This window comes from Nerophis lumbriciformis, linkage group LG02 (assembly GCF_033978685.3).
Source record: "Nerophis lumbriciformis linkage group LG02, RoL_Nlum_v2.1, whole genome shotgun sequence".
Lineage (NCBI taxonomy): Eukaryota > Metazoa > Chordata > Actinopteri > Syngnathiformes > Syngnathidae > Nerophis > Nerophis lumbriciformis.
The window spans coordinates 62,667,501-62,686,841 of record NC_084549.2 but is presented as its reverse complement, the minus strand read 5'-3'; the positions used below and the strand labels follow the sequence as shown (position 1 = coordinate 62,686,841).

The following is a 19,341-nucleotide window of genomic DNA, read 5'->3' as shown; positions in this document are numbered from 1 at the left end:
ATGAACCAAAAAATATGACTTATTTTACCTTTGTGAAAATATTGGACACAGAGTGTTGTCAAGCTTATGAGATGCGATGCAAGTGTAAGCCACTGTGACACTATTGTTCTTTTTCATTTTTTTTATAAATATCTAATGATAATGTCAATGAGGGATCTTTAATCACTGCCATGTTGAAATTGTAACTAATATTGATACTGTTGTTGATAATATTCATTTTTGTTTCACTACTTTTGGTTTGTTCTGTGTCGTGTTTGTGTCTCCTCTCAATTGCTCTGTTTATTGCAGTTCTGAGTGTTGCTGGGTCGGGTTTGGTTTTGGAATTGGATTGCATTGTTATGGTATTGCTGTGTATTGTTTTGTTGGATTGATTAATTAAAAAATAAAAAATAAAAAATAAAAAAATAAAAAAAATTTTGGGGGAAAAATAAGAATCGATACTGAATCGCACAACGTGAGAATCGCGATTTGAATTCGAATCGATTTTTTCCCACATCCCCTAGTGCAGTGGTTCTCAAATGGGGGTACGCGTACCCCTGGGGGTACTTGAAGGTATGCCAAGGGGTACGTGAGATTTTTTTAAAATGTCTGTCAAAAAGAACTGTGAAAAGAAATGCAACAACGCAATATTCAGTGTTGACAGCTAGATTTTTTGTGGACATGTTCCATAAATATTGATGTTAAAGATTTCTTTTTTTGTGAAGAAATGTTTAGAATTAAATTCATGAATCCAGATGGATCTCTATTACAATCCCCAAAGAGGGCACTTTAAGTTGATGATTACTTCTATGTGTAGAAATCTTTATTTATAATTGAATCACTTGTTTATTTTTCAACAAGTTTTTAGTTATTTTTATATATTTATTTTCAAAATATTTCATGAAAGACCACAACAAATTAGCAATATTTTAGAATTTATTATACAATGTAATAAATCAGAAACTGATGACACAGTGCTGTATTTTACTTCTTTATCTCTTTTTTTCAACCAAAAATGCTTTGCTCTGATTAGGGGGTACTTGAATTAAAAAAATGTTCACAGGGGGTACATCACTGAAAAAAGGTTGAGAACCACTGCCCTAGTGTATATATTTATATATATTTTTTTATTCCCCACCAGTATGTTTAGAGATAGCAGTACATGCATGAATATATAATTATATTTCTATATTTATGTTAGTATTTAAGATATCTAGCAATTAGCGCTTTAGTTGCCACCCAGCGATTAGCAGAGTAAGATGGGGACAGGCAATAAAACAATATCAATATATATCGCAATAGACTCGTAATCAATATCAATAAAAATGTGTTTGATAAAATGTTCAATATATTCATATACTGTATATTCATATATATATATATATATATATATATATATACGTATATATATATATATGTATACATATATACAGGTAAAAGCCAGTAAATTAGAATATTTTGAAAAACTTGATTTATTTCAGTAATTGCATTCAAAAGGTGTAACTTGTAGATTATATTTATTCATTGCACACAGACTGATGCATTCAAATGTTTATTTCATTTAATTTTGATGATTTGAAGTGGCAACAAATGAAAATCCAAAATTCCGTGTGTCACAAAATTAGAATATTACTTAAGGCAAATACAAAAAAGGGATTTTTAGAAATGTTGGCCAACTGAAAAGTATGAAAATGAAAAATATGAGCATGTACAATACTCAATACTTGGTTGGAGCTCCTTTTGCCTCAATTACTGCGTTAATGCGGCGTGGCATGGAGTCGATGAGTTTCTGGCACTGCTCAGGTGTTATGAGAGCCCAGGTTGCTCTGATAGTGGCCTTCAACTCTTCTGCGTTTTTGGGTCTGGCATTCTGCATCTTCCTTTTCACAATACCCCACAGATTTTCTATGGGGCTAAGGTCAGGGCAGTTGGCGGGCCAATTTAGAACAGAAATACCATGGTCCGTAAACCAGGCACGGGTAGATTTTGCGCTGTGTGCAGGCGCCAAGTCCTGTTGGAACTTGAAATCTCCATCTCCATAGAGCAGGTCAGCAGCAGGAAGCATGAAGTGCTCTAAAACTTGCTGGTAGACGGCTGCGTTGACCCTGGATCTCAGGAAACAGAGTGGACCGACACCAGCAGATGACATGGCACCCCAAACCATCACCCAACCATGCAAATGTTGCATTTCCTTTGGAAATCGAGGTCCCAGAGTCTGGAGGAAGACAGGAGAGGCACAGGATCCACGTTGCCTGAAGTCTAGTGTAAAGTTTCCACCATCAGTGATGGTTTGGGGTGCCATGTCATCTGCTGGTGTCGGTCCACTCTGTTTCCTGAGATCCAGGGTCAACGCAGCCGTCTACCAGCAAGTTTTAGAGCACTTCATGCTTCCTGCTGCTGACCTGCTCTACGGAGATGGAGATTTCAAGTTCCAACAGGACTTGGCGCCTGCACACAGCGCAAAATCTACCCGTGCCTGGTTTACGGACCATGGTATTTCTGTTCTAAATTGGCCCGCCAACTCCCCTGACCTTAGCCCCATAGAAAATCTGTGGGGTATTGTGAAAAGGAAGATGCAGAATGCCAGACCCAAAAACGCAGAAGAGTTGAAGGCCACTATCAGAGCAACCTGGGCTCTCATAACACCTGAGCAGTGCCAGAAACTCATCGACTCCATGCTACGCCGCATTAACGCAGTAATTGAGGCAAAAGGAGCTCCAACCAAGTATTGAGTATTGTACATGCTCATATTTTTCATTTTCATACTTTTCAGTTGGCCAACATTTCTAAAAATCCCTTTTTTGTATTAGCCTTAAGTAATATTCTAATTTAGTGACACACGGAATTTTGGATTTTCATTTGTTGCCACTTCAAATCATCAAAATTAAATGAAATAAACATTTGAATGCATCAGTCTGTGTGCAATGAATAAATATAATTTACAAGTTACACCTTTTGAATGCAATTACTGAAATAAATCAAGTTTTTCAAAATATTCAAATTTACTGGCTTTTACCTGTATATATATATATAGCTCTCTGGTAACAGAGCAACACAGGAAGTGATCACTGATCAGTGGGGGTGACACGCTGACAGCCAATCAGGTAACAGTGTCAACTATAGAGTTTGGTTGCGCAATCTTGTTGTCTGGCGGTTGATTCTTTGCATGGAGTGAGAAGAGAAAACAAAATTGAAGAAATTGTGGATAAAAGAGGAATAGTCACCTGGACAGTATGGAAGTTTTTTGGGATTTTTTTCAAAGGGACTGTAGTCAGACCAATGTGGTCTGTAAATGATGCAAGGCGCTTGTCCCCACCAAGACTGCTAATACCACACCACCTTAACCATGCTCACCCTTTAGAGCACAGCTGTAACTTCCCGGCACTAAACCTGCAGAAAATAGTTCTCCTCAGGTTTCTCTATGTTTACATTTTCACACTTAGCACTATTTTATTACACTTTATTAAGCATTTAATACACATTCCCTCTTTTTGCACCTTCTTTTTAAGATGTTATTGTTCAGTTGAGTTAAGTTTACAATTTTGTTGACATTGTTTGATCGTTTTCCAGGCTTGTGTTGACATTTCCTTTCTTTTCTGCCTCGATAGCTGATGGGATCATAATCTGAGGAAGGTTACATTTGAAATAAAACATTTTTTATATTTAATATAATTTTCTCCTGGTCCTTATTTTGCTGAAAAATATGAATAATTACCAATATCGACCCATATAAAACACTTATATCATGATACAATTTAAAGCTAAATCGCCCGGCCAGCTATTAGCGGCGTTATAAATAACAACGTACCTTAGGGACCAGCTCAATTTTAAAATATAACAATTTTATCCAGGATATATTCTGTAAGTAAGGGGTCCAAACTTAGCCTCTCCCTCAGCTTGGGGGTCCTTGAAGACCTCTGCTCTAAAGTAAATCCAAGTTGACTTTCGATAATGTCCTAAACTTGTGAGTGTTTACTCACTTTTAGCGGATTATAAATTTTTTTTGTGATCTACAGGCGCTGGCGGGTGTACCTAATGCATACTTGCCAACCTTGAGACCTCCGAATTTGGGAGTATTTCTTATATATGTGTATATATATATATATATCTATATATATATAGATATATATATATATATACATATACATATATATTAGGGGTGTAACGGTACGTGTATTTGTATTGAACCGTTTCGATACGGGGGTTCCGGTTCGGTTCGGAGGTGTACCGAACGAGTTTCCACACGGACATATTAAGTAGCGTAACGCACGTTGTGTAAACAATGCACACCGAGGCACAACACACGGCATGCTAGCAGCTAACAGGCTACGATAGACTGACCATACGTCCTCTTTTCATGTCTTCTTTTGCGGAGCTGTCAGGGCGGAGTTTCTTAAATACCTCAAATGTCCGGCATTTTGAGTTCGGGTTGCGTGTATTTTCAATGTACGTTCAGGGTTAAGAAGGGGTTAAAAACAAAACAAATTGTGCGAGCAGCAGCATTGGTGAGGGAGGGGCAGAGACAGAGAGAGCGAGAGAGTTATGATAAACGCGCATGCGTCGCCAGGCTCTGCTTTTTATCCATAGATTTATCAGATTTAATTTTTTATTATCTATAGCAGCTGTGTCAAAAGTGTGCCAAGGAGGCCATTTGCGGCCCACAGCTAATGTTTTAAAGGCCCACGGCACATTCTAAAAATACTATTAAAAGGGAACATTATCACCAGACCTATGTAAGCGTCAATATATACCTTGACGTTGCAGAAAAAAGACCATATATTTTTTTAACCGATTTCCGAACTCTAAATGGGTGAATTTTGGCGAATTAAACGCCTTTCTAATATTCGCTCTCGGAGCGATGACGTCACAACGTGGCGTCACATCGGGAAGCAATCCGCCATTTTCTCAAACACCGAGTCAAATCAGCTCTGTTATTTTCCGTTTTTTCGACTGTTTTCCGTACCTTGGAGACATCATGCCTCGTCGGTGTGTTGTCGGAGGGTGTAACAACACGAACAGGGACAGATTCAAGTTGCACCAGTGGCCCAAAGATGCGAAAGTGGCAAGAAATTGGACGTTTGTTCCGCACACTTTACCGACGAAAGCTATGCTACGACAGAGATGGCAAGAATGTGTGGATATCCTGCGACACTCAAAGCAGATGCATTTCCAACGATAAAGTCAAAGAAATCTGCCGCCAGACCCCCATTGAATCTGCCGTAGTGTGTGAGCAATTCAGGGACAAAGGCCCTCGGTAGCACGGCAAGCAATGGCGGCAGTTTGTTCCCGCAGACGAGCGAGCTAAACCCCCTATCGACCCTAGCTTCCCTGGCCTGCTGACATCAACTCCAAAACTGGACAGATCAGCTTTCAGGAAAAGAGCGCGGATGATGGTATGTCTACAGAATATATTAATTGATGAAAATTGGGCTGTCTGCACTCTCAAAGTGCATGTTGTTGCCAAATGTATTTCATATGCTGTAAACCTAGTTCATAGTTGTTAGTTTCCTTTAATGCCAAACAAACACATACCAATCGTTGGTTAGAAGGCGATCGCCGAATTCGTCCTCGCTTTCTCCCGTGTCGCTGGCTGTCGTGTCGTTTTCGTCGGTTTCGCTTGCATACGGTTCAAACCGATATGGCTCAATAGCTTCAGTTTCTTCTTCAATTTCGTTTTCGCTACCTGCCTCCACACTACAACCATCCGTTTCAATACATTCGTAATCTGTTGGATCGCTTAAGCCGCTGAAATCCGAGTCTGAATCCGAGCTAATGTCGCTATAGCTTGCTGTTCTTTCCGCCATGTTTGTTTGTGTTGGCTTCACTATGTGACGTCATAGGAAAATGGACGGGTGATTAAAATCAGGCACTTTGAAGCTTTTTTTTAGGGATATTGAGTCATGGGTAAAATTTTGAAAAAAACTTTGAAAAATATAATAAGCCACTGGGAACTGATTTTTAATGGTTTCAACCCTTCTGAAATTGTGATCATGTTCCCCTTTAAAATAAACAAAAACATCACAAAAGTGAAATAAAAAAGCTTAAAGGTTAAATGTAATTTAGAAAAAGTTGCAATGTTGACTAATAAAACAAAGCTGTTTTTTTCTTTCTTTCAAACTGTCATTGCTCAAAACATAATATTGAATCAAAATCAATGTTATTATGAATTATTGACCTATCCAAGGTTCCGATTAAGAAAAATATTTTTGGTGGAAAATTTTGCAAATTTGGTAAATAAATAACCCATTCATCCATCCATCTTCTTCCGCTTATCCGAGGTCGGGTCGCGGGGGCAGCAGCCTAAGCAGGGAAGCCCAGACTTCCCTCTCCCCAGCCACTTCGTCCAGCTCCTCCCGGGGGATCCCGAGGCGTTCCCAGGCCAGCCGGGAGACATAGTCTTCCCAACGTGTCCTGGGTCTTCCTCGTGGGAGGCGCTTGGGTGGCATCCTGACCAGATGCCCGAACCACCTCATCTGGCTCCTCTCAATGTGGAGGAGCAGCGGCTTTACTTTGAGCTCCCCCCGGATGACAGAGCTTCTCACCCTATCTCTAAGGGAGAGCCCCGCCACCCGGCGGAGGAAACTCATTTCGGCCGCTTGTACCCGTGATCTTGTCCTTTCGGTCATAACCCAAAGCTCATGACCATAGGTGAGGATGGGAACGTAGATCGACCGGTAAATTGAGAGCTTTGCCTTCCGGCTCAGCTCCTTCTTCACCACAATGGATCGATACAGCGTCCGCATTACTGAAGACGCCGCACCGATCCGCCTGTCGATCTCACGATCCACTCTTCCCTCACTCGTGAACAAGACTCCGAGGTACTTGAACTCCTCCACTTGGGGCAAGATCTCCTCCCCAACCCGGAGATGGCACCCCACCCTTTTCCGGGCGAGAACCATGGACTCGGACTTGGAGGTGCTGATTCTCATTCATAAATAACCCAAAAATTAATATTTTGTTGTTTTCTTACTGTACCGAAAATGAACCGAACCGTGACCGCTAAACCGAGGTACGTACCGAACCCAAATTTTTGTGTACCGTTACACCCCTAATATATATATATATATATATATATATATATATATATATATATATATATATATATATATATATATATATATATATAATCCGTTCATGAATGAGTGTATCAGTTTTTCCACCGTGTTCAATGGAGAAGTCTGATCTACAAAATGTGCAGGCAGCATACCCCTTCCCCTTCGAGCTGTCCTGGATGAACTGAAATTATTTTTTCCAATCATTTTGGAACTTGCAAGCGTACTTCTTCTTGTTACTCGTCGTCGCCATGTCTCTTCTTCGTTCTTCTGCTTCGTCTCTGTTATGTCTTTTTGGACATTACTACTTGCCGTAGTTTTGAAGCAATGCATGATGGGAATCCGGATGTTGTGTGTCAGTGTATCAACGTGCCGGCTGGAATAAACACACGCTGAGAAATAGCTCCTTGCCTGCCTACTTTATGGGTTATAGATAAACCTATGGATAACGGAGACATATATAATAGTCTTCTTTTCAGGTGAGAGAGGACGCTAAAGGCAGTGCCTTTAAGGCACGCCCCCAATAATCCGGGTGGAAATCGGGAGAATTGTTGCCCCGGGAGATTTTCGGGAGGGGCACTGAAATTCGGGAGTCTCCCGGGAAAATCGAAAGGGTTGGCAAGTATGACCTAATGTCGTGACCAGCAAGCGACCGATCAATACGGCACCATCGGTCCTGGCCGACCTGCTCGAGCTCAACGCACACGCAAACCCTTGAAGGTTCAAAACAATTTGTGTGTAAGCGTGCGTGTAGGAATGAACGGGCGGCGACTCATACAAACCTGTAAGCGGCCTCGCCCTGCTCTTTCCTTCAAAGGTTAGTGCGATGAGGAGGAGGAGGAGACAAAGGGAGAGAAGTCAGTCTTCCAGAGGATTAAAAAATTGCCTCTACCAGAGAACATTCCGCTAAGGAGGCCAAGAAAGTAACGCATGCAAGCTGTGAACCGTGCACAAGGAGAAGAGTGGAAAGGCGTGGGAACCGGCGGAGGTATAAGGGCGAGGATGTTGCGTGTGGACGAGGCCTCGCGTGGAACGCTTGCGGGGTGAAAAAAAAAAAACCCTGTCCAAAACAACAAAGGAAGCGCCAAAGCTAATATGTGCTAGCGGAACATAATAACTTGTAGTCAACACAGCACATCTTTGTCTGGTGTTCTCGCTTCTGGTCTGACTTGAATTACACTTACTGCTTTGGCCACTTCATTAGGTACACGTGCGGAATATGCAGACAGAAACTCTGCCCGTGCAAGGAAAACAATGCTCACTTAGAGATTTAACATTGTGGTTATTCAGTGTTTCCCCCCACAGGACTGCGATCTACAAACCCTGTTTCTATATGAGTTGAGAAATTGTGTTAGATGTAAATATAAACACAATGATTTGCAAATCCTTTTCAACCCATATTCAATTGAATGCACTACAAAGACAACATATTTGATGTTCAAACTCATAAACTTTTTTTTTTTTGCAAATAATAATTAACTTAGAATTTCATGGCTGCAACACGTGCCAAAGTAGTTGGGAAAGGGCATGTTCACCACTGTGTTACATGGCCTTTCCTTTTAACAACACTCTGTAAACGTTTGGGAACTGAGGAGACACATTTTTTAAGCTCTTCAGGTGGAATTCTTTCCCATTCTTGCTTGATGTACAGCTTAAGTTGTTCAACAGACCGGGGGTCTCCGTTGTGGTATTTTAGGCTTCGTAATGCACCACACCTTTTCAATGGGAGACAGGTCTGGACTACAGGCAGGCCAGTCTAGTACCCGCACTCTTTTACTATGAAGCCACGTTGATGTAACACGTGGCTTGGCATTGTCTTGCTGAAATAAGCAGGGGCGTCCATGGTAACGTTGCTTGGATGGCAACATATGTTGCTCCAAAACCTGTATGTACCTTTCAGCAATAATGGCGCCTTCACAGATGTGTAAGTTACCCATGTCTTGGGCACTGAAACACCCCCATACCATCACAGATGCTGGCTTTTCAACTTTGCGCCTATAACAATCCGGATGGTTCTTTTCCTCTTTGGTCCGGAGGACACAACGTCCACAGTTTCCAAAAACAATTTGAAATGTGGACTCGTCAGGCCACAGAACACTTTTCCACTTTGTATCAGTCCATCTTAGATGAGCTCAGGCCCAGCAAAGCCGACAGCGTTTCTGGGTGTTGTTGATAAACGGTTTTCGCCTTGCATTGGAGAGTTTTAACTTGCACTTACAGATGTAGCAACCAACTGCAGTCACTGACAGTGGGTTTCTGAAGTGCTCCTGAGCCCATGTGGTGATATCCTTTACACACTGATGTCGCTTGTTGATGCAGTACAGCCTGAGGGATCGAAGGTCACGGGCTTAGCTGCTTACGTGCAGTGATTTCTCCAGATTCTCTGAACCCTTTGATGATATTACGGACCGTAGATGGTCAAATCCCTAAATTTCTTGCAATAGCTGGTTGAGAAAGGTTTTTCTTAAACTGTTCAACAATTTGCTCACGCATTTGTTGACAAAGTGGTGACCCTCGCCCCATCCTTGTTTGTGAATGACTGAGCATTTAATGGAATCTACTTTTATACCCAATCATGGCACCCACCTGTTACCAATTTGCTTGTTCACCTGTGGGATGTTCCAAATAAGTGTTTGATGAGCATTCCTCAACTTTATCAGTATTTATTGCCACCTTTCCCAACTTCTTTGTCACATGTTGTGGCATCAAATTCTAAAGTTAATGATTTTTTGCAAAAAAAAAAAGTTTATCAGTTTGAACATCAAATATGTTGTCTTTGTAGCATATTCAACTGAATATGGGTTGAAAAGGATTTGCAAATCATTGTATTCCGTTTATATTTACATCTAACACAATTTCCCAACTCATATAGAAACGAGGTTTGTATTTGGGGCAAGTCGACGCCCACGCCGTCCGATTTGGATAGTCACGCATGTGCATGTAATTGCAACGGACGCCGGGGGAAGACAAAAAGCGAGCAGAAGGCGATTGCGTTTTGAACTACGAATGAGACTCCTTGTCGCTTATTTGCGAGATGGAGACGCTTGATTTCAGCACAGCACCCGCTGCTCGTTGAGAAGAGCGATACCTGCGTTATTGTTTTGGTTCAATAGGACCAGAAAAAGTCGCTAGATTTTTCGTTGGTTGTTTGGTGGCTAAAGACAATCTAGCGCAGGGGTGTCAAACTTGTTTTAATTGAGGGCCATATCACAGTTATGTTTTCCCTCAGAGGGCCACTTTTAACAGTGAATTATATGATTACACAATTGCCTATGCATTTGATGATTTGTTTTTTTATGTACAACAATGTAAAAAAAAAAGGGGTAGATTTTACAGTAAAAAAACTGACAGGTCAGTCGCAAAAATGTTACCGTAAAGATTTACAGTGTTTTTTTCAGCATGGGAAAAACAGTACCACTGTTTTGCACGGTATAAAACTGGCAGCTCAGTCAATAGAATGTTACAGTGTTTTTTTACTGTAAATATAAAACTGCATTTTTACAGTAAAATTCTGTCAATTTAGCTGCCGGATTTTACCGTAAAAACGACAACTTAGATTTTACCGTGTACTATTGTAAAATAGCAGAACAGCACCACCGTTTTGTACAGTAAAAAACTGGCAGCTCAGTTGCCAGCATTTTTATGGTCAAAAAACAGTGGTACTGTTTTTTCCATGTACAGTAAAATGCTGTAAAACCACAGTGAATTTCATTAAGTCGCTGTAAAATCCATTTATTAAATTTGACAATTTGATGAAAAACTTGCTTTGAAATCATAAGTCAAGCAGATAAAAAGTATTTATTTCTAGTTGAACAAAAACATTGTTTGAATGTATGATCATATATTTGTTACATTATAATATCTATGTTTAAGAAATATGTGATTGCATTGAGTACATGTATTTTTTCTTAAAGTAGAAAAAACTAATACATTTAGTAAGAAAATATGAAGTACTTTAATGACGCATATAATTTCCAGGCTTTCGAGGGCCAAATAAAATAATGTCGCGGGCCAAATCTGGCCCCCGGGCCTTGAGTTTGACACCTGTGATCTACCGGGATCAGAATACTCGACAAAGTCGCTACACTGATCTCTCCAGCTGCGCTCACATACAGTCCCATTATAATGTGTTTATGAGATAAGGAGAGTTTGCAGTGATGTATACACATACTTGCCAACCTTGAGACCTCCAATTTCGGGAGGTGGGGGGGGGTTGCGGGCCTGGTCGGGGGCTAGAATTCACCAAGTCAAGTATTCATATACCGGTATATAGGAAATACTTGACTTTCAGTGAATTCTAGCTATATATATATATTTATTTTATTATATATATATATATATATATAAATAAGAGAAATACTTGAATTTCAGTGTTCATTTATTTACACATATACACACACATAACACTCATCTACTCATTGTTGAGTTAGGGTTGAATTGTCCATCCTTGTTCTATTCTCTGTCACTATTTTTCTAACCATGCTAAACACCTTCTCTGATGATGCATTCTGATTCATCTCCTTGTTGTGTGCGCAGTTGTGCACTCTTTAAAAGCCGTAGATGTTATTGTCACATATGCATGTACAGGAGGTGGCAGTATTGTCCTGTTTAAGAGTGTCACAACATTGCTGTTTACGGCAGACGAACTGCTTTACGGTAGACGAAAACGTGACTGCTGTTGTTGTGTGTTGTTACCGCGCTGGGAGGACGTTAATGAAACTGCCTAACAATAAACCCACATAAGAAACCAAGAACTCGCCCTCCATCATTCTACAGTTATAACGTGATTGGGCAGGCACGCTGTTTTCTTGTGGGAAAGCGGACGTGAAAACAGGCTGTCGACACGTCACTCAGGACCGCCTGAATTTTGGGAGATTTTCGGGAGAAAATTTGTCCCGGGAGGTTTTCGGGAGAGGCGCTGAATTTCGGGAGTCTCCCGGAAAATCCGTGAGGGTTGGCAAGTATGTGTATACATGTTCGGTGACATTCTGATGGACGTTGCCAATATTTTGGTTACCTTTTTTAGATATACTGTATACTAAGGGTGTCCCGATTCGATATTGATATTAGTAAAAAAGTATCAGATTTTATCGGCTCCCATCTAAAATCTCCGATGTAAAGGTGTTTACTTGTGCAAAGACAGTTAACATCTCGATATCCTCCAATAAAAACATAAGGTTGGTCTCTTCTTCAATTGTAGTAATTTACAAAAGGTTAACGTGCTAGACTATGGGCTACAAGGAGCCCAGCAGCTACACAACAGCTAAGCACTCAATAGCACAAAAGCTGGACATACGTATAAATGTCTCTCATTGAGCAATATTGCAGTCTAGAACAACACATTTGTCAATATAAACAATTATCAAATAATTATAGTTACATATTACTGACACATACAAAGTCTCCAAGGCAGAAACGTATTAGAAAGTATTCAGTAAAAAAAACCATGTCCTCACCATTTAATGTATTGTGTCATTCGTTTAAAATAAAATAAAATACCACTCCATTTCAACTTGAAGAGAGCCTAAGTCAATTCCAGCCGGTTAAAAAAAAATAGGTTAGTGGTTTTCATGCCTATCACTTTTCTTTGATTAATTTCACTTGATCAAACCTTTCATAACATTCTACACTACAAAATAACATAAATGCTCAAGGTTCAGTATGGTATCACAATAAAAACAGTTGTATCGGGACAGAAAAGTAGAGACAGTTGTCAGTATGATGGAGGGCACCACAATCATAAATATATTAATATACAAACAAATAACAATATTCATGTATGGATGCTGTTAAGGGCCAGTTATAAAGACAAATATATAACAATAATAATGTAAATATGTCAACGTCATTATCCTTTTCATGGTTGTAGAAATAATCATTATTAAGTCCTATTTATAATGCATTTCTATTTAAAGGGGTCATATCATGTTTTTTTTCTTCTACATTTAAAACATTTCCTTGTGATCTACAGAAAACGTAATGATGGTTTATTAGGTGAAAAATGTGCATATATTTTGTGGACCTATTTTCAAGCCATTTTTTTCTCCCTTTCAAAAGAGTTTATTTTGAGAGACGGTGTTGTTAGATGCAAATCAACCTCTCCACACCACGCCCGCTCACGCTGAGTGAGCTTTCGCCACCGCCCGGCAGAAATGTTTTGTAGTTTTTTAGCTTTCTTGCTTTCATTGCACATGATCTACCTAGGTGACCGCCACAAGCCATCTGTTTTGAAAACATATATATTGACAATTTTCTATTATATATCATGTAAATAACTCCGCTGTAAACAATAGAGGCTGAATGAAGGCTATAAGCTATGCTAAGAGCAACAACGTAATAACGTATTAAATGACTTACTCGTCCATTGTCAAACACTGTAGGCACTCATCCTACTTAAAGTAGTTTTTTTTAGTTTTTCATTCTGTATTTTTCTATAATAATAGAATAGAAGGCTAAGCTGGCTACACAACAACTCGAGCCAACATAAATAATGTATCATTCACACACTTCAAAGCTACTGTTATTGCTTACCCTTTCATTGTCCCCTCCATTGCCGTTAATAGATTTTAAATCGATTAATAGTTTTTAAAAAAATCCATTAAAATGCATTTACTTTTTTTTTTAATGATAACAATCAATTTTAAAAAGACGTTTTCAGGCCATCTCCAATCTCCAATATATATCATGTAAATAACTCCGCCGTAAAGAATAGAGGCTGAAGGCTATAAGCTACGCTAAGAGCAACATCACAAACGTAATAACGTATTATATAACTTACTCGTCCATTGTCAAACACTGTAGGCACTGATCTTACTTAAAGTAGTTTTTTTTAGTTTTTCATTCGGTATTTTTCTATAATAATAGAATAGAAGGCTAAGCTGGCTACACAACAACTCGAGCCAACATAAATAATGTATCATTCACACACTTCAAAGCTACTGTTATTGCTTACCCTTTCATTGTCTCCTCCATTGCCGTAAATAGATTTTAAATCGATTAATAGTTTTTTTTTAAATCAATTAAAATGCATTTCCTTTTTTTTTTTTAATGATAATCAATTTTAAAAAGACGTTTTCAGGCCATCTCCAATCTCCAATATATATCATGTAAATAACTCCGCCGTAAACAATAGAGGCTGAAGGCTATAAGCTACGCTAAGAGCAACATCGCAAACGTAATAACCTATTATATGACTTACTCGTCCATTGTGAAACACTGTAGGCACTGATCCTACTTAAAGTAGTTTTTTTTAGTTTTTCATTCGGTATTTTTCTTTAATAATAGAATAGAAGGCTAAGCTGGCTACACAACAACTCGAGCCAACATAAATAATGTATCATTCACACACTTCAAAGCTACTGTTATTGCTTACCGTTTCATTGTCTCCTCCATTGCCGTAAATATATTTTAAATCAATTAATAGTTTTTTAAAAAATCCATTAAAATGCATTTACATTTTTTTTTAATGATAATCAATTTTAAAAAGACGTTTTCAGGCCATCTGCAATCTCCAATATATATCATGTAAATAACTCCGTCGTAAAAAATAGAGGCTGAAGGCTATAAGCTACGCTAAGAGCAACATCGCAAACGTAATAACGTATTATATGACTTACTCGTCCATTGTCAAACACTGTAGGCACTGATCTTACTTAAAGTAGTTTTTTTTAGTTTTTCATTCGGTATTTTTCTTTTATAATAGAATAGAAGGCTAAGCTGGCTACACAACAACTCGAGCCAACATAAATAATGTATCATTCACACACTTCAAAGCTACTGTTATTGCTTACCGTTTCATTGTCTCCTCCATTGCCGTAAATAGATTTAAAATCGATTAAAATTTTTTTTTTAAATCCATTAAAATGCATTTAAAAATGTTTTTAATGATAACAATCAATTTTAAAAATACGTTTAGGCCATGTCTAATCGACCAGAATGAGCTTTTTTGAAAAAGTTTCATTATAATTATTATACTAAACAATCTGTTGTAATAATCGAGAATTGTGTTGAATCGATAATGGATCCAATTCTCGATTGTTGTAATAATCGAGAATTGTGTTGAATCGATAATGCATCCATTATCGATAATGCATCCATTTTCGATTCAACACAATTCTCGATTATTACAACAATCGAGAATTGGATCCATTATCGATTCAACACAATTCTCGATTATTACAACAATCGAGAATTGTGTTGAATCGATAATGGATCCATTATCGATTCAACACAATTTTCGATAATGGATCCATTATCAATTCAACACAATTCTCGATTGTTGTAATAATCGAGAATTGTGTTGAATCGATAATGGATCCATTATCGATTCAACACAATTCTCGATTGTTGTAATAATCGAGAATTGTGTTGAATCGATAATGCATCCATTATCGATTCAACACAATTCTCGATTGTTGTAATAATCGAGAATTGTGTTGAATCGATAATGCATCCATTATCGATTCAACACAATTCTCGATTATTACAACAGATTATTTAGTATAATAATTATCATGAAACTTTTTCAAAAAAGCTCATTCTGGTCGATTAGAGATGGCCTAAAAATGTATTTTTAAAATTGATTGTTATCATTGAAAAAAATTGTAAATGCATTTTAATTGATTTTTTAAAAACTATTAATCGATTTAAAATCTATTTACGGCAATGGAGGAGACAATGAAACGGTAAGCAATAACAGTAGCTTTGAAGTGTGTGAATGATACATTATTTATGTTGGCTCGAGTTGTTGTGTAGCCAGCTTAGCCTTTTATTCTATTATTATAGAAAAAAAAAACAAGAAAAAAAAAAAAAAACTACTTTAAGTAGGATCAGTTTGACAATGGACGAGTAAGTCATATTATACTTTATTACGTTTGTAATGTTGCTCCTAGCGTAGCTTAACCTACTCAGTGAATGGAATTGTCGCCCCAGGAATCGGAATCATATTGAATGGTTACGTGCCCAAGGAGTCACAGCCGTAGCGCGTAGTGTTGTCGCGCACACGTTAGCTATTTAAGGTAACCAAAATAATAGTACGATCCGTACAGAAACGACAACATTTTAGCTCCAAGCGAGAAGGGCGTCCCTGGCGAAATGGCGGGAAGAGTGGCGCATGCGTGGCCCAACAAGCCAGAGACGGAAGGGTGAAGAGTCACGTGCACCGACATAGTCGTCACGAGGTGAAAAGATGGAGGTGTAGGAAGACGGGTCTGCGCCGAGCGGCGGCAGCTGAGGGGCAGACGTGAGGCGAAAGGATGGGCTTTGAGCAGCAGCGGCCATGTTTGTAAGTCAGTAAGTGAGGTCACCTACTTGGCGGGGCTGCAGGTATGCAACGCCTTCAAATGAGGCTTCCAGGTAGCAATGGAAACCGAGTTCTCATCGGCAGCGTAACTACGCCAGACACACTACGTGCAGAGTCGAGAGAGGAGGGATGAGGTCATGATTGAAAACGGAAAACAGGGCCAAAGGGGGGAAGGAGGGAAGGGGGGGCAAGGGGGAAGGGGTCACAAGGTGATGGAGTTGAAGTAGTGAGAGGAGGAACAAAGAGAAAAAGCTGATTAGGTTCTTTTGGGATGGCAGTACTGTTGATGCACCGTGTGTGTGTGTGTGTGTGTGTGTGTGTGTGTGTGTGTGTTTGTGTGTGTGGAGGGGGGGCGGGTTGTCGGAAGGAGGAGGCGGTGGTGGGTGAAGAGTGGGTTGGGGTGGTGGGGATACATGCCTGAAGGGGGGGAGGGCGCTTTGGTAGTGATGCCAGGTGGCTCGGAGGTAGGGACGAGCGCCGTCAGTGGAGTACAGACGCCAAGCCGCCTGGTGGAGGACCACATGACACAAACACACACAAAGACGACACAGAGGGGCAATGGCAAAGAGGTGGTGAGGCAAAAGGGAATGTGAAATATGTGATCATGTGACATGAATCATGGCGTCCTGACTATGTCACCAGCCGGCAGCCATGTTGGAGGTCTTGGCCTCACTTTTCATATTGAATCCTTAAACCAGGGGTGTCCGGCGTTTTCAGTTTGGCCCGCAAAGACATCACATGTTTAGTAAGGAGTCATTTTTGGGGGGATATCTGACCAACTTATTGCTACAAATGTAGTAGATCAAGTCAATGTCTATAGATAGTGGTTTGAAATGCATACAGCACAGTGTTAACTTATATGACCCAATCCAAACAAACTTCCTTACTCATTGCGCAAAAAAAATGTAACCAGCACAAAAAGCCAACACACCTGGTCACACATAACAGTGTTATAAAAAACGTCCAAACACTATAAAAACTTCCAAATTACACCCATTTAAATCCATTATTACAATGCATGATAGAAAAAAATCAAAACACTCTCTTCACACTTATCCATGTCTGCCGCATTTTAGCTGCTTGCGACTTGTCCAGGGTGTACCCCGCCTTCCGCCTATCCCAGCTAAGCTTCAGCACCCCCCACGACCTCAAAAGGGACAAACGGTAGAAAATGGATGGATATTTCTGATTGATTACAAAACTTTGAGGAGGTTGTCACAGAAATAAACAAGGTAGGAGTCGAACTTCCACATACTCTTAATATCCAATTATATGTCTTTTATATTTATATAATATGTGCACATATATATGTATAGGATATATATATAAACATATATATTAAAATCACAATTTTTTATTTATTCTGATTCTAAATTGATTGATGACTTTCGAAAATAAAAATAAAATATATATACAGTATATATGTGTGTGTGTGTGTGTGTGTGTATATATATATATATATATATATATATATATATATATATATATATATATATATATATATATATATATATATATATATATATATACACACAAAATATAATAAACATTTGTTTTTAAATAAAACATTTTGGGAATAAAAACAGTAAACAACTATGATAGATACAATTATTATTATCATTATTGATACTGTTGCTTTTATACATTTTTGGTAGTCCTATTTCATAGTATTCTATTTAATATGTATTGTAATTGTATGTTTTCTGAATTGCTGTGTACATTTTTATCCTATTGTAAAACTAGGATTCGGTTGTAGTTGTTGGAGTTTCTCTTTTTAGATTAACATTCTGTGATTTTTGTTAAAAAAAAAACATTTTCAAACCGATGTTTTTTTAGGCCAACACTACATGTATAAGTTTTATTTCAGCGGCAACGACCAACAATACTCATCTTGTGAACTAAAGTTAAAGTAGCAATGATTGTCACACACACACACGAGGTGTGGCGAAATTATTCTCTGCATTTGACCCATCACCCTTGATCACCCCCTGGGAGGTGAGGGGAGCAGTGAGCAGCAGCGGTGGCCGCGCCCGGGAATCCTTTTTGGTGATTTAACCCCCAATTCCAACCCTTGCTGCTGAGTGCCAAGCAGGGAGATAATGGGTCCCATTTTTATAGTCTTTGGTATGACTCGGCCGGGGTTTGAACTCACAACCTACCGATCTCAGGGCGGACACTCTAACCACTAGGCCACTGAGTGGGTGTAACTGAATGTTAACCAACTTTTAGCGATATTATTATAACACCGAGGAACTACTTTTAGCGGCGCTGTGATCACAGAGGGCGGACTAGCTAATGCAGCTTTTGACATACTAAACTGCTGCATCGCCTCTGAGTTGGAAAAAGTTAATTGTAGATTATAAATCATTTCTTTCACCTGGATAGTAGATGGACTCCCATTAGCTCCATTGTCAGCTGACTTTTGCTAACGTTTATTTACGATTTAGAATGCATCCATCCATCCATCCATTTTCTACCGCTTGTCCCAATCAGGGTCGCGGGGGTGCTGGAGCCTATCTCAGCTGATTTAGGATGCATAAAAAAGGAAAAACATATGTGTTTTTGTCTTGTATAAAGATTGTGAATAATAGGCACGATTCCAAAAAAAAGTGCAGTTCCCCTTTAATAAAATGGTTGACATAGATGCCTTATTGAGATACTTTGTGAAAAATCCTAGAAAATCCTGAAATGGAACGCAAAAGGGGCTTTGATGTTAACCACTTACCAGTTGAATTTTGTCAATATTTAGTATTTTTAAGTGAAGTGAAATAAGGACAGTTTCCTATCTTATAAATAAACATTGATTTATTGATTGATATCTTGTTGGAAAAACAACTGTGAACATTGTAATATGCATGCCAGGCCAGTAGATGTCACTGTGTAATGAAACATTACACATTAGAATTTAAGGTGTGGCTCGCTCCCAATTTCATGACTGGTTTCAGTGTTAACGTTAAAAAAACCGTGTCCTTTTTAAACTATTGAACGATTTTAAGTGTCTTTGTAAAA

At 39.0% G+C, this 19,341-nt stretch overlaps 1 protein-coding gene across 1 annotated transcript in view; it reads right to left on the bottom strand.

Annotated features, from left to right (window-relative positions):
- kcnq5a (potassium voltage-gated channel, KQT-like subfamily, member 5a) overlaps positions 1-19,341 on the bottom strand; it is a 198,164-nt gene that overhangs the window by 28,641 nt on the left and 150,182 nt on the right. Inside the window, exons 8-10 of the mRNA XM_072915247.1 lie at positions 16,746-16,838; positions 16,341-16,435; positions 7,814-7,840 (exon numbers count right to left, since the gene is read on the bottom strand). Coding sequence (XP_072771348.1) covers positions 7,814-7,840; positions 16,341-16,435; positions 16,746-16,838 — 215 coding nt within the window. The remainder of the gene's footprint in view (positions 1-7,813; positions 7,841-16,340; positions 16,436-16,745; positions 16,839-19,341) is intronic.